Genomic DNA, 13,779 nt, shown 5'->3' with positions numbered 1-13,779 from the left:
TCGGAGGGTCAGTGCTGAGGGAGCGCCGCACTGTCGGAGGGTCAGTGCTGAGGGAGCGCCACACTGTCGGAGGGTCAGTGCCGAGGGAGCGCCGTACTGTCGGAGGGTCAGTGATGAGGGAGCGCCGCACTGTCGGAGGGTCAGTGCTGAGGGAGCACCGCACTGTCGGAGGGTCAGTGCTGAGGGAGCGCCGCACTGTCAGAGGGTCAGTGCTGAGGGAGCGCCGCCCTGTCGGAGGGTCAGTGCTGAGGGAGCGCCGCACTGTCAGAGGGTCAGTGCTGAGGGAGCGGCGCACTGTCGGAGGGTCAGTGCAGTGCTGAGGGAGCGCCGCACTGTCGGAGGGTCAGTACTGAGGGAGCGCCATGCATCCCAAGGAGCAACATAAAACAAAATTAGGCACTTGGGTACAGAATGTGATGCTGATCAGATCACTGAAGCTTGGACAGGAAGGCAGATATAACAAAGTGCAGAGCAGAGAGAGGAGGGAACGTTGAGAAAGGCAATTCCATAGCTAGGCAGCTAACAGCACAGCTCCTGATGGAACAAATCCATCCAATCCCAAGACCATGGACAGTTACTTGGAGTATGAAGCATATTACCAGAGGGCCACTTTCTCAACAGAGAGAGATGACAGGTGGTGGTTTAACCTGAGGGTTATCAGACCGCAGGGCAAGGGGAAAGCCTGAGATGGAGAATCGTTCAGGGTAACCTCAGATGGTGCAGGAATTGAACCCATGCTGTTGGTATCAGCCTGCATGGCAAACCAGCCACCCAGCCAACTGAGCTAACCATTGACTTCCATGGAGTATGGAGTAAACCACAGATGTAGGATTTATCAGACAATGACAATCATGGTTTCTGCTTTAGCACTTCAGTATTTGGTATTAGAATTGAGAGATGTTCTGCATGAGGACATCATTCAGCTCATCGACTCTGTGCTGGCCAATGATCTTCAACGCAACCATCTGTTCCAATCCCATTATCCCAGATGGCCCCATAATCAGCTGGTTCAAAACTATGTGGACAAAAAATCAGGAACAGGCTAGGTCTGACAGAGACTGGCATTGAGCCATTGTAGGTGGGCAATATGTATCTGACATTGATAAGGCAAACAGCAAAGGTCTTGCCCGCAGGGTACGGGAGCTCAAAACTAGAGGGCATGGTTTAAGGTGAGAGGGGAAAGATTTAAAAGGGACCTGAGGGGCAATGTTTCCACATGGAAGGTAGTGCGTATTTGGAATGTACTGCCAGAGAAAGTGGTACAGCCAGGTATAGCTACAACATTTAGGAGACATTTCGATGGGTACATGGGTAGGAAACGTTTAGAGGGATACGGACCAAACGCAGGTAAACAGGACTAGTTCAGTTTGGAAAATTGGTCGATATGGACAAGTTGGATGAAAGGATCTGCTTCCATGCTGTCTGACTGTGTGGTGGGTGCAGGATAGGGTCTATTTGACCTGCAGTCGGTGTGCCTCAACAATACGGTATGGGGCTGTGATATACAAACCTCGGCATATCGTGTCCATTTATGTGCAGCTTTCTGAAGTGCTCTTCGTACTGCGGTAACTCGACATAGTTGATGAGCCACTCGATCACCTCCTCGCCTGTCCAGTTAAATACTGCACAAAGAAAACAGGAAGATACAATGAGCTCCTGAGAGGGGTTACTCACAGAGGAGCTGTACAGGCCATTCAGCAGGAAACACAGCAATCATACACCGGACCTAACTGCCAGCACCATCTGAGCTACAAGGCTGTACGCAGACCATTGATGAGTGGTACAAAACCCCACCTGGGTCCTTTAGGAAAGGATACTGCCATCCTTACCTGATCTTACCACAGTGTACAAGATGATCAGGGGGTTAGATAGGGTTGACAGTGTGAACCTTTTCCCGCGTATGGAGTCGGGTATTACAAGGGGGCATAGCTTTAAATTAAGGGGGTAGATATAGGACTGAAGTTAGGGGTAGGTTCTTCACTCAGCGAGTCGTAAGTTCATGGAATGCCCTGCCAGTAGCAGTGGTGGACTCTCCCTCTTTATGGGCATTTAAGCGGGCATTGGATAGGTATATGGAGGATAGTGGGTTAGTATAGGTTAGGTGGGCTTGGATCGGCGCAACATCGAGGGCCAAAGGGCCTGTACTGCGCTGTATTCTTCTATGTTCTATGTTCTATGATCTGGCCCACACGTGACACCAAACCCACTGTGGACAATGAGGGTTGGGGATTAATGTGGGGATTCTGTGTGGAACTGACCCCAAGGAGTGCAGTGTGATAATGTGGGGATTCTCTATGTCACTGACTCCGGGGAGTGCAGTGTGATAATGTGAGGATTCTATATGTCACTGACCCCAGGGAGTAAGGTGTGATAATGTGGGGCTTCTCTATGTCACTGACTCCAGGGAGTGCAGTGTGATAATGTGAGGATTCTATATGTCACTGACCCCAAGGAGTGCAGTGTGATAATGTGAGGATTCTATATGTCACTGACCCCAGGGAGTGCAGTGTGATAATGTGAGGATTCTATATGTCACTGACCCCAGGGAGTGCAGTGTGATAATGTGGGGATTCTATACATCACTGACCCCAAGGAGTGCGGTGTGATAATGTGGGGCTTCTCTATGTCACTGACTCCAGGGAGTGCAGTGTGATAATGTGGGGATTCTATACGTCACTGACCCCAAGGAGTGCGGTGTGATAATGTGGGGATTCTATATGTCACTGACCCCAGGGAGTGCAGTGTGATAATGTGGGGATTCGATATGTAAGTAACTCCAGGGAGTGCAGTGTGATAATGTGGGGATTCTATATGTAAGTAACTCCAGGGAGTGCAGTGTGATAATGTGGGGATTCTATATGTCACTGACTCCAGGGAGTGCAGTGTGATAATGTGGGGATTCTATAGGTCACTGACCCCAAGGAGTGCAGTGTGATAATGTGGGAATTCTATATGTCACTGACCCCAGGGAGTGCAGTGTGATAATGTGGGGATTTTATATGTTACTGACCCCAAGGAGTGCAGTGTGATAATGTGGGAATTCTATATGTCACTGACCCCAGGGAGCGCAATGTGATAATGTGGGGATTCTCTATGTCACTGACTCCAAAGAGTGCAGTGTGATAATGTGGGGATTCTATATGTCACTGACTCCAGGGAGTGCAGTGTGATAATGTGGGGATTCTATATGTCACTGACCCCAGGGAGTGCAGTGTGATAATGTGGGGATTCTATATGTCACTGACTCCAGGGAGTGCAGTGTGATAATGTAGGGATTCTATATTTCACTGACTCCAGGGAATGAAGTGTGATAATGTGGGAATTCTATATGTCACTGACTCCAGGGAGTGCAGTGTGATAATGTGGGGATTCTCTATGTCACTGACTCCAGGGAGTGCAGTGTGATAATGTGGGGATTCTATATGTCACTGACTCCAGGGAGTGCAGTGTGATAATGTGGGGATTCTATATGTCACTGACTCCAGGGAGTGCAGTGTGATAATGTAGGGATTCTATATGTCACTGACTCCAGGGACTGAAGTGTGATAATGTGGGAATTCTATATGTCATTGACTCCGGGGAGTGCGGTGTGATAATGTGGGGATTCTATAGGTCACTGACCCCAAGGAGTGCAGTGTGATAATGTGGGAATTCGATATGTAAGTAACTCCAGGGAGTGCAGTGTGATAATGTGGGGATTCTATATGTCACTGACTCCAGGGAGTGCAGTGTGATAAATTGGGGATTCTATAGGTCACTGACCCCAAGGAGTGCAGTGTAATAATGTGGGAATTCTATATGTCACTGACCCCAGGGAGTGCAGTGTGATAATGTGGGGATTCTATATGTCACTGACTCCAGGGAGTGCAGTGTGATAATGTGGGGATTTTATATGTTACTGACCCCAAGGAGTGCAGTGTGATAATGTGGGAATTCTATATGTCACTGACCCCAGGGAGTGCAGTGTGATAATGTGGGGATTCTATATGTAACTGACTCCGGGGAGTGCAGTGTGATAATGTGGGGATTCTATAGGTCACTGACCCCAAGGAGTGCAGTGTGATAATGTGTGGATTCTATATGTCACTGACCCCAAGGAGTGCAGTGTGATAATGTGTGGATTCTATATGTCACTGACTCCAGGGAGTGCAGTGTGATAATGTGGGAATTCCAAATGTCACTGACTCCAGGGAGTGCAGTGCGATAATGTGGGATTCTATATGTCACTGACCCCAAGGAGTGCAGTGTGATAATGTGGGGATTCTATATGTCATTGACTCCAGGGAGTGCAGTGTGATAATGTGGGAATTCCAAATGTCACTGACTCCAGGGAGTGCAGTGCGATAATGTGGGATTCTATATGTCACTGACCCCAAGGAGTGCAGTGTGATAATGTGGGGATTCTATATGTCATTGACTCCAGGGAGTGCAGTGTGATAATGTGGGGATTCTATAGGTCACTGACCCCAAGGAGTGCAGTGTGATAATGTGGGGATTCTATATGTCACTGACCCCAAGGAGTGCAGTGTGATAATGTGGGGATTCTATATGTCACTGACCCCAAGGAGTGCAGTGTGATAATGTGGGATTCTATATGTCACTGACCCCAAGGAGTGCAGTGTGATAATGTGGGATTCTATATGTCACTGACCCCAAGGAGTGCAGTGTGATAATGTGGGGATTCTATATGTCACTGACCCCAAGGAGTGCAGTGTGATAATGTGGGGATTCTATATGTCACTGACCCCAAGGAGTGCAGTGTGATAATGTGGGATTCTATATGTCACTGACCCCAAGGAGTGCAGTGTGATGATGTGGGGATTCTATATGTCACTGACCCCAAGGAGTGCGGTGTGATAATGTGGGGATTCTATATGTCACTGACTCCAGGGAGTGCAGTGTAATAATGTAGGGATTCTATATGTCACTGACTCCAGGGAGTGCGGTGTGATAATGTGGGGATTCTATATGTTACTGACCCCAAGGAGTGCGGTGTGATAATGTGGGGATTCTATATGTCACTGACTCCAGGGAGTGCAGTGTGATAATGTGGGGATTCTATATGTCACTGACTCCAGGGACTGAAGTGTGATAATGTGGGAATTCTATATGTCATTGACTCCGGGGAGTGCAGTGCGATAATGTGGGGATTCTCTATGTCACTGACTCCAAAGAGTGCAGTGTGATAATGTGGGTATTCTATATGTTACTGGTCCGAAGGAGTGCGGTGTGATAATGTGGGAATTCTATATGTCACTGACACCAGGGAGTGCAGTGTGATAATGTGGGTATTCTATATGTTACTGATCCCAAGGAGTGCGGTGTGATAATGTGGGAATTCTATATGTCACTGACTCCAGGGAGTGCAGTGTGATAATGTGGGTATTCTATATGTTACTGATCCCAAGGAGTGCGGTGTGATAATGTGGGGATTCTATATGTCACTGACTCCAGGGAGTGCAGTGTGATAATGTGGGAATTCCAAATGTCACTGACTCCAGGGAGTGCAGTACGATAATGTGGGATTCTATATGTCACTGACCCCAAGGAGTGCAGTGTGATAATGTGGGGATTCTATATGTCACTGACTCCTGGGAGTGCAGTGTGATAATGTGGGGATTCTCTATGTCACTGACTCCAGGGAGTGCAGTGTGATAATGTAGGGATTCTATATGTCACTGACTCCAGGGAGTGCGATGTGATAATGTGGGGATTCTATATGTTACTGACCCCAAGGAGTGCGGTGTGATAATGTGGGGATTCTCTATGTCACTGACTCCAGGGAGTGCAGTGTGATAATGTGGGAATTCTATATGTCATTGACTCCGGGGAGTGCAGTGCGATAATGTGGGGATTCTATAGGTCACTGACCCCAAGGAGTGCAGTGTGATAATGTGGGGATTCTATATGTCACTGACCCCAGGGAGTGCAGTGTGATAATGTGAGGATTCTATATGTCACTGACCCCAAGGAGTGCAGTGTGATAATATGGGGATTCTATATGACACTGACCCCAAAGAATGCAGTGTGATAATATGGGGATTCTATATGTAAGTAACTCCAGGGAGTGCGGTGTGGTAATGTGGGGTTCTATATGTCATTGACTCCAGGGAATGCAGTGTGATAATGTGGGGATTCTATATGTAACTGATTGTAGGGAGTGCAGTGTGATAATATGGAGATGCTATATGTAACTAACCCCATGGAGTGCAGTGTGATATTGTGGGGATTATACATGTAACTGACCCCAAGGTGTGCGGTGTGATAATGTGGGGATTCCATATGTAACTGACCCCAGGGAGCGCAGTTTGATAATATGGGGAATATATGTGTCACTGACCCCAAGGTGTGCGGTGTGATAATGTGGGGATTCTATATGTCACTGACCCCAAGGAGTGCAGTGTGATAATGTGGGGATTCTATATGTCACTGACCCCAAGGAGTGCAGTGTGATAATATGGGGATTCTATATGTCACTGACCCCAAAGAATGCAGTGTGATAATATGGGGATTCTATATGTAAGTAACTCCAGGGAGTGCGGTGTGGTAATGTGGGGTTCTATATGTCATTGACTCCAGGGAGTGCAGTGTGATAATGTGGGGATTCTATATGTAACTGATTGTAGGGAGTGCAGTGTGATAATATGGAGATGCTATATGTAACTAACCCCATGGAGTGCAGTGTGATATTGTGGGGATTATACATGTAACTGACCCCAAGGTGTGCGGTGTGATAATGTGGGGATTCCATATGTAACTGACCCCAGGGAGCGCAGTTTGATAATATGGGGAATATATGTGTCACTGACCCCAAGGTGTGCAGTGTGATAATGTGGGGATTCTATATGTAACTGACCCCAACGAGTGTGGTGTGATAATGTGGGGATTCTATATGTAACTGACTCCAGGGAGCACAGTGTGATAATGTGGGGATTCTATATATAACTGACTCCAGGGAGTGCAGAGTGATAATATGGAGATGCTATATGTAACTAATCCCAAGGAGTGCAGTGTGATAATGTGGGGATTATATATGTCACTGACCCCAAGGTTTGCAGTGTGATAATGTGGGGATTCCATATGTAACTGACCCCAGGGTGCGCAGTGTGATAATATGGGGATTCTATATGTAACTGACTCCAGGGAGTGCAGTGTGATAATGTGGGGATTCTATATGTCATTGACTCCAGGGAGTGCAGTGTGATTATGTGGGGATTCTATATGTAACTGACTCCAGGGAGTGCAGTGTGATAATGTGGGGATTCTATATGTCATTGACTCCAGGGAGTGCAGTGTGATTATGTGGGGATTCTATATGTAACTGACCCCAAGGAGTGCAGTGTGATAATGTGGGGATTCTATATGTAACTGACTCCAGGGAGCACAGTGTGATAATGTGGGGATTTTATATGTCACTGACTCCAGGGAGTGCAGTGTGATAATGTGGGGATTCTATATGTCATTGACTCCAGGGAGTGCAGTGTGATAATGTGAGGATTCTATATGTCATTGACTCCAGGGAGTGCAGTGCGATAATGTGGGGATTCTATATGTAACTGACTTCAGGGAATGCAGTGTGATAATGTGGGGATTCTATATGTCACTGACTCCAGGGAGTGCAATGTGATAATGTGGGGATTCTAGATGTCACTGACCCCAGGGAGTGCAGTGAGATAATGTATCTGGCCCTATGGTGAGAGGATTCGGTACATATCTGACCCTGGAGTGTTCTGTGTGATAATGTGGGGATTCTGTACATCTTTGGTTGCGACGTGTATGCTGATGTAACGTCAGTGGTGGAATGGACAATGCAGTGATGCTAAGGATGCTCTGCACGTGTCTGTGCCCACACCTGAGATGCTGCCAAATCCCTAAGCAGGATATTGGCACATCAAGTTGCTGAGTGTTGACCAGAGCCCGGCAGTCAGAACTCTCCAGCAGTAGCTGCAGTGTCTGCATTTACCTTCTGAACTTTTCCATGATTTCCACAGGTCCTCCACGCTGATCAGTTTGTCGCCTCCGTGAAACGTGCTGTGCTTTGCTGCTGCATCTTGGTAGTTGAGATCTTCTCGCAGAAACTACCAAATTAAAAAAAAGAACAAATAGACGCATTAACAATGGACAAGGCAGCAGAGTTACTTGCCCAAGATAACTGGCAACAGTCACACGACACCAGGTTGTAGTCCAACAGGTTAGTTTGAAATCACAAGCTTTCGGAGCGTAGCCCTTTGTCAGGCGCTCTGAAAGCTACCGATTTCAAATAAACCTGTTAGACTATAACCTGGTGTCATGTGATTTCTGACTTTGCCCACCCTAGTCCCAACAGTGACAACTCCACATCAAGGTATGTGTGTCAGAGAATGGTCTTGTGACTGTATTCACCAATGCCTGACCTCACTGAGAGAACTAATCAGCTCAATGATGAAACATTAAAGCAGTTGATTGTACTGTCCCACAACCGAAAATCAATAAAGCCATCCTCGTCGACTGCTTTGGAATTAGCTGGATGGACATACAGTCAAAACGTAGAGTGAGATTTCAGAATCTCTCTCACCACCGATCCCCAACAACTTCCTCTACAGCATACTGATGCTGAAGGATCTATTACATTTCACAATAAATGACAGGAGTCAACAGCCCCTCAAAGGTTTTCCAAGTCGTTCAGAGTCAGTCGTACCTCAGCATACAATACAAGCTAAGGAACAGCACAGATCTGTCAGACTTTCCAATCATTATCCATCAAGCTAAGCAACTCTGAAACCAGCTTGCTGACATAACCCTGTGGCCAGGATGAATGTGTTTGAAGCTTAATTCCAGGCTTCAGTCAAATACAATTTATAATAGCAGGGAATTTTACAAGAACACCAGAGACAAAAACAGATGCAAGACATTCCTAACCGTAATGCTATTGGGAGTACCTAATGTTTTATAGACCATTTGCAAACTGGAAGATATGGAACTGTTTGGATAGTTTCTGGATTGAGAAAGGGCTCCCATGTTTTTTATTGGAAATTAAATCAACAATATGTGTGTGCTGTCGTTTACCCTTTGGAGTGAAGGACAAGAGAGACTTCTGGGACATTAAAAATGGAGTTAATGGCATTTAATTGGTGAAAATAAAAGCTTTGAAAAACATTGAGGTCCTCTGCGCCAACGCACCAGTTTTCCGTTTCAAAGACCAGTGTAACCATAGGGAAGAATCCCCAGGAGCTGCAAGTCGGGCTCAATTCCCGCCTCAGGCTAACTGTGTGGAGTTTGCACATTCTCCCCGTGTCTGCGTGGGTTTCCTCCAGGTGCTCCGCTTTCCTCCCACAGTCCAAAAATGTGCAGGTTAGGTGAATTGGCCATGTTAAATTGCCCGTAGTGTTAGGTGCAGGGGCAAATGTAGGGGAATGGGTCTGGGTGCGCTTCGGCGGGTCGGTGTGGACTTGTTGGGCCGAAGGGCCTGTTTCCACACTGTAAGTAATCTAATCTAGAAAAAAAAAGTCTCCCTCTCATCCTCAATAGGAATTCTGGAAACCTGACAATACTTCCAAATATCAGTATTGCTGATTATTTGGTTAACTCTGAAAAGCTGAACTGCAGCCACTTCCCAAAGACTGGGACTCAGCCTGAATTCCATCAGGCTACCATCGTCAGCATTTCAACTTCATCAATCAGAAACCTAGCAAACTATGGGACGTCATCAAATTCTAGCTACTGTTTTCAGACTTTTGGCCAAGCGAGACGTTTTTCCTCTTTTTAATGTTTGTCTTTTTGTTGATATGTGAGTGAGAGGATTGGGGGGGGCACAGCTCTAATTCTGGAGAGTACCTGAGATATTAAACAGTGTTTGCCATTTTTTTAAAGAATAAGTTTGTGTTATAATTTTTAAAAATTGCAGTTCATTAAAGAAGCCTTGTGAAAGTCTCTGATTCCAGATGGCATATCATTTGTCATTGTGGTGACTGAAACCAAACAATTATACTGCTGGTGCGACTCATGGAATGCAGTGGATCGATTACCCATACATTCCTCTTCCCACAGTCATAACCAAAGCCAATGCTTTGGAAATTGATCAACTGTCTTCTAACTTAACTGAATGCAAGTCAAGGACCTAACCAATAAACCAGGGATTGAAATGATCAGATGGAGCATGACTGGGTCACTCAGCACCATAACTCTGTTCCACCATGCAGTTAGACCATGGCTAGTCTGATTACCTCTTGAAGTTATGCCTCACTGAAGTAGCACGCTGAAAATCAATCCCCAGAGGGGATTCCCAGGGGCATCACAAAAGGTAAAGATTTTAGGAAGTGCGCAGAATTCCCAATTTACCTGACCTTCATACCCAGGTTGAAGGAACGCAGGTTTCTGTTCTGAACAAGCATTAATTACTTCTTACAACTAAATAGATGCAATAAATAAATTCGAGCAATGGAAAAACAATTATGAATGATCGACAAATAACTATTAGTTAAGACTCTAAACTCCTTATAAAATGCGCCTATACACACACACACACACACACAAGCAGAGAGAAAAGTTCCTGTCCGTAGAGTTTGTAGGGATGATTTTCCTGCTGATCAGAGCACTGGGAGTCTATGGGATTCTCTGCCACAGAAAACACACGAGGCCAAAATATTGAACATTTTCAAGGAGTCAGACATAGTCCATGAGCTAAAGATATCGAACAGAGTCGTGGTGGAGGTAGTTTTTCCTATCTACCTACTGGAGGCCTGTGACCAGCTGTATTCCACAGGGATCAATGCTGGGTCCACTTTCGTTTATCAAACTAACAATATGGATAAGAATTTAGGCGATATAGTTAATAAGTTTGCAGATGACACCAAAATTGGTCATATAGTCGACAGTGAAGAAGGTCATCAAAGATTACAAAGGGATCTTGATTAATTGGGTCAATGGGCTGAGGAGTGATGGATAGAGCTTAACTTGGATAAATGTGAGGTGCTGCATTTTGATAAAACAGATAGGGGCAGGGCTTATATAATTAATGGCAAGGCCTTGGGTAGTGCTGTTGAACAGAGAGAGCTAGGGGTTCAGTACATAATTCTCTGGAAGTTGCATCACAGGTAGACAGGATGGTTAAGAAGGCATTTAGCACACTGGCCTTCATTGCTCAGACATTGGGTATAGTTGTTGGGATGTCACGTTGAGGTTGTACAGGACATTGGTGAGGCATCTTCCGGAGTACTGTGTACAGTTCTGGTTACCCTACTGCAGGAAGGATATTGTTAAATTGGAGAGAGTTCTGAAACAATTTACCAAGATGTTACCAGGACTGGAGGGTTCGAGTTATAAGGAGAGGCTGAATAGGCTGAGACTTTTTCACCAGAGTGTAGGAGGTTGAGAGCTGACCTTATAGAGATTTATAAAATCATGAGCGTCATCGATAAGATGAAGGCAAAAGTCGTATCCCCAGGGCATTGGAGGGGCATAATTTTACGGTGAGTGAAGAAAGATTTAAAAGGGACCTGAGGGGCAACATTTTCAAACAGAGGATGGTTCACATGTGGAATGAACTGCCAGAGGAAGTGGTAGGCGCAGATACAATTACAACATTAAAAAGACTTTTGAACAGGCACATGAATAGGAAACGATGAGACGGATAAGATTTGGATGTGAGCGTAAGAGGTACAGTTAGTAAGTTTGCAGATGACACCAAAATTGGAGGTGTAGTGGACAGCGAAGAAGGTTACCTCAGATTACAACAGGATCTGGACCAGATGGGCCAATGGGCTGAGAAGTGACAGATGGAGTTTAATTCAGATAAATGCGAGGTGCTGCATTTTGGAAAAGCAAATCTTAGCAGGACATATACACTTAATGGAGAAAGTGAGGTCTGCAGATGCTGGAGATCAGAGCTGAAAATGTGTTGCTGGAAAAGCGCAGCAGGTCAGGCAGCATCCAGGGAACAGGAGAATCGACGTTTCGGGCATAAGCCCGAAGAAGGGCTTCCTGAAGAAGGGCTTATGCCCGAAACGTCGATTCTCCTGTTCCCTGGATGCTGCCTGACCTGCTGCGCTTTTCCAGCAACACATTTTCAGCATATACACTTAATGGTAAGGTCCTAGGGAGTGTTGCTGAACAAAGAGACCTTGGAGTGCAGGTTCATAGCTCCTTGAAAGTGGAGTCGTAGGTAGATAGGATAGTGAAGGCGGCGTTTGGTATGCTTTCTTTTATTGGTCAGAGTATCGAGTACAGCAGTTGGGAGGTCATGTTGCAGCTGTACAGGACATTGGTTAGGCCACTGTTGGAATATTGCGTGCAATTCTGGTCTCCTTCCTATTGGAAAGATGTTGTGAAACTTGAAAGGGTTCAGAAAAGATTCACAAGGATGTTGCCAAGGTTGGAGGATTTGAGCTATAGGGAGAGGCTGAACAGGCTGGCACTGTTTTCCCTGGAGCGTCAGAGGCTGAGGGGTGACCTTATGGAGGTTTACAAAATTATGAGGGACATGAATAGGGTAAACAGACAAAGTCTTTTCCCTGGGATCGGGGAGTCCAGAACTAGAGGGCATAGATTTAGGGTGAGAGGGGAAAGATATAAAAGAGACCTAAGGGGCAACATTTTCACACAGAGGGTGGTACGTGTATGGAATGAGCTGCCAGAGGAAGTGGTGGAGGCTGGTACAATTGTGACATTTAAGAGACATTTAGATGGGTATATGAATAGGAAGGGTTTGGAGGGATATGGGCCAGGTGCTGGCAGGTGGGACTAGATTGGGTTGGGATATCTGGTCGGCATGGACGGGTTGGACCGAAGGGTCTGTTTCCATGCTGTACATCTCTATGACTCTAACACAGGCAAGTGGGACTAGTTTAGTTTGTAAAACTTGGTCGGCATGGACAAGTTGGACCAAAGGGTTTGATTCCGTGCTGTGTGACTCTCTGAGAAAGTATGATACTGAGCTGAATGGTCAGTGGATGGTGGAACAGGCTGGAAGGGCTAAATGGCCTACCCCTGCTCTTATTTTCTATGTTTTTTTGTATTTCTACGTTTATAGAAGAACAAAAAGATATGGTCTTTACATCATTTCTGCCTGTTCCCAAAACGTTTCAACCACTTGATTATTAAGAATCTATCTCCCTCTACCTTAGAAGTAATCACACGGTCAGCTGCCACCATGCTTTCAAAAACTTATGATCTCAGAGAAACAAAATCTCATCTCCATTTTAAATAAGCCGCCCCTTATTTTTAAAGCAACCCCTAGTTCACGATTCTCCCACAACAGGAAACAGCCTCTCCATACCCACTCCGTCCGAACCCCTCAGGAGCGTGTACGTTTCAATCAACTCCCTCTTCTAAGCTCCACTGGATTCAGGCTGAGTTGGTGCAACCCTCTCTCATTGCAGGGACCAGAGTAGCAACACTTCTCTGAGCTGCTTCTAACACTTACATTCATCCTTCAGTCAGGTGATCAGAAGTCTGCACCATATTCCAGATGCTTCCTTATCAAAGTCCTGATAAACTGAATCAGAACCTCACTACTTCTGTAAACAATCCTCTTTCTTCCCATTGCAGTTCCCCTCGCCCCAGCAGCTATCCCAGATCCGAGCGCAAAGCAGGCTGTCTGACTCTTGCTCTTTGATGCAGAGAACAGTGTGTATCTCCGTCACACAATCCCACAAGCCCACTATCTCCCTTTTTGTTCCTTTCCCTTTTCTGGCACAGAGTCAGAGAGTCATAGAGATATACAGCACAGACACAGACCCGACAGTCCAACTCAACCATGCTGACCAGATATCCCAACCCAATCTAGTCCCACCTGCCAGCACC

The 13,779-nt window shown here is 46.0% G+C and overlaps 1 protein-coding gene across 3 annotated transcripts in view; it reads right to left on the bottom strand.

Annotated features, from left to right (window-relative positions):
* Nucleotides 1-13,779, bottom strand: part of stim1b (stromal interaction molecule 1b) — a 152,378-nt gene that overhangs the window by 62,721 nt on the left and 75,878 nt on the right. For all 3 annotated transcript variants that reach the window (XM_087988490.1, XM_087988491.1, XM_087988492.1), the window contains exons 3-4: nt 7,964-8,078; nt 1,511-1,622 (exon numbers count right to left, since the gene is read on the bottom strand). In XM_087988490.1, the coding sequence (XP_087844616.1) occupies nt 1,511-1,622; nt 7,964-8,078 (227 nt within the window). The remainder of the gene's footprint in view (nt 1-1,510; nt 1,623-7,963; nt 8,079-13,779) is intronic.

This window comes from Chiloscyllium plagiosum, unplaced genomic scaffold (assembly GCF_037043375.1).
Source record: "Chiloscyllium plagiosum isolate Xiang-an unplaced genomic scaffold, Cpla_swu_hap1 HiC_scaffold_6, whole genome shotgun sequence".
NCBI classification, from domain to species: domain Eukaryota; kingdom Metazoa; phylum Chordata; class Chondrichthyes; order Orectolobiformes; family Hemiscylliidae; genus Chiloscyllium; species Chiloscyllium plagiosum.
The sequence above is the reverse complement of the archived record's forward strand: the minus strand, read 5'-3'. Positions and strand labels throughout refer to the sequence as shown.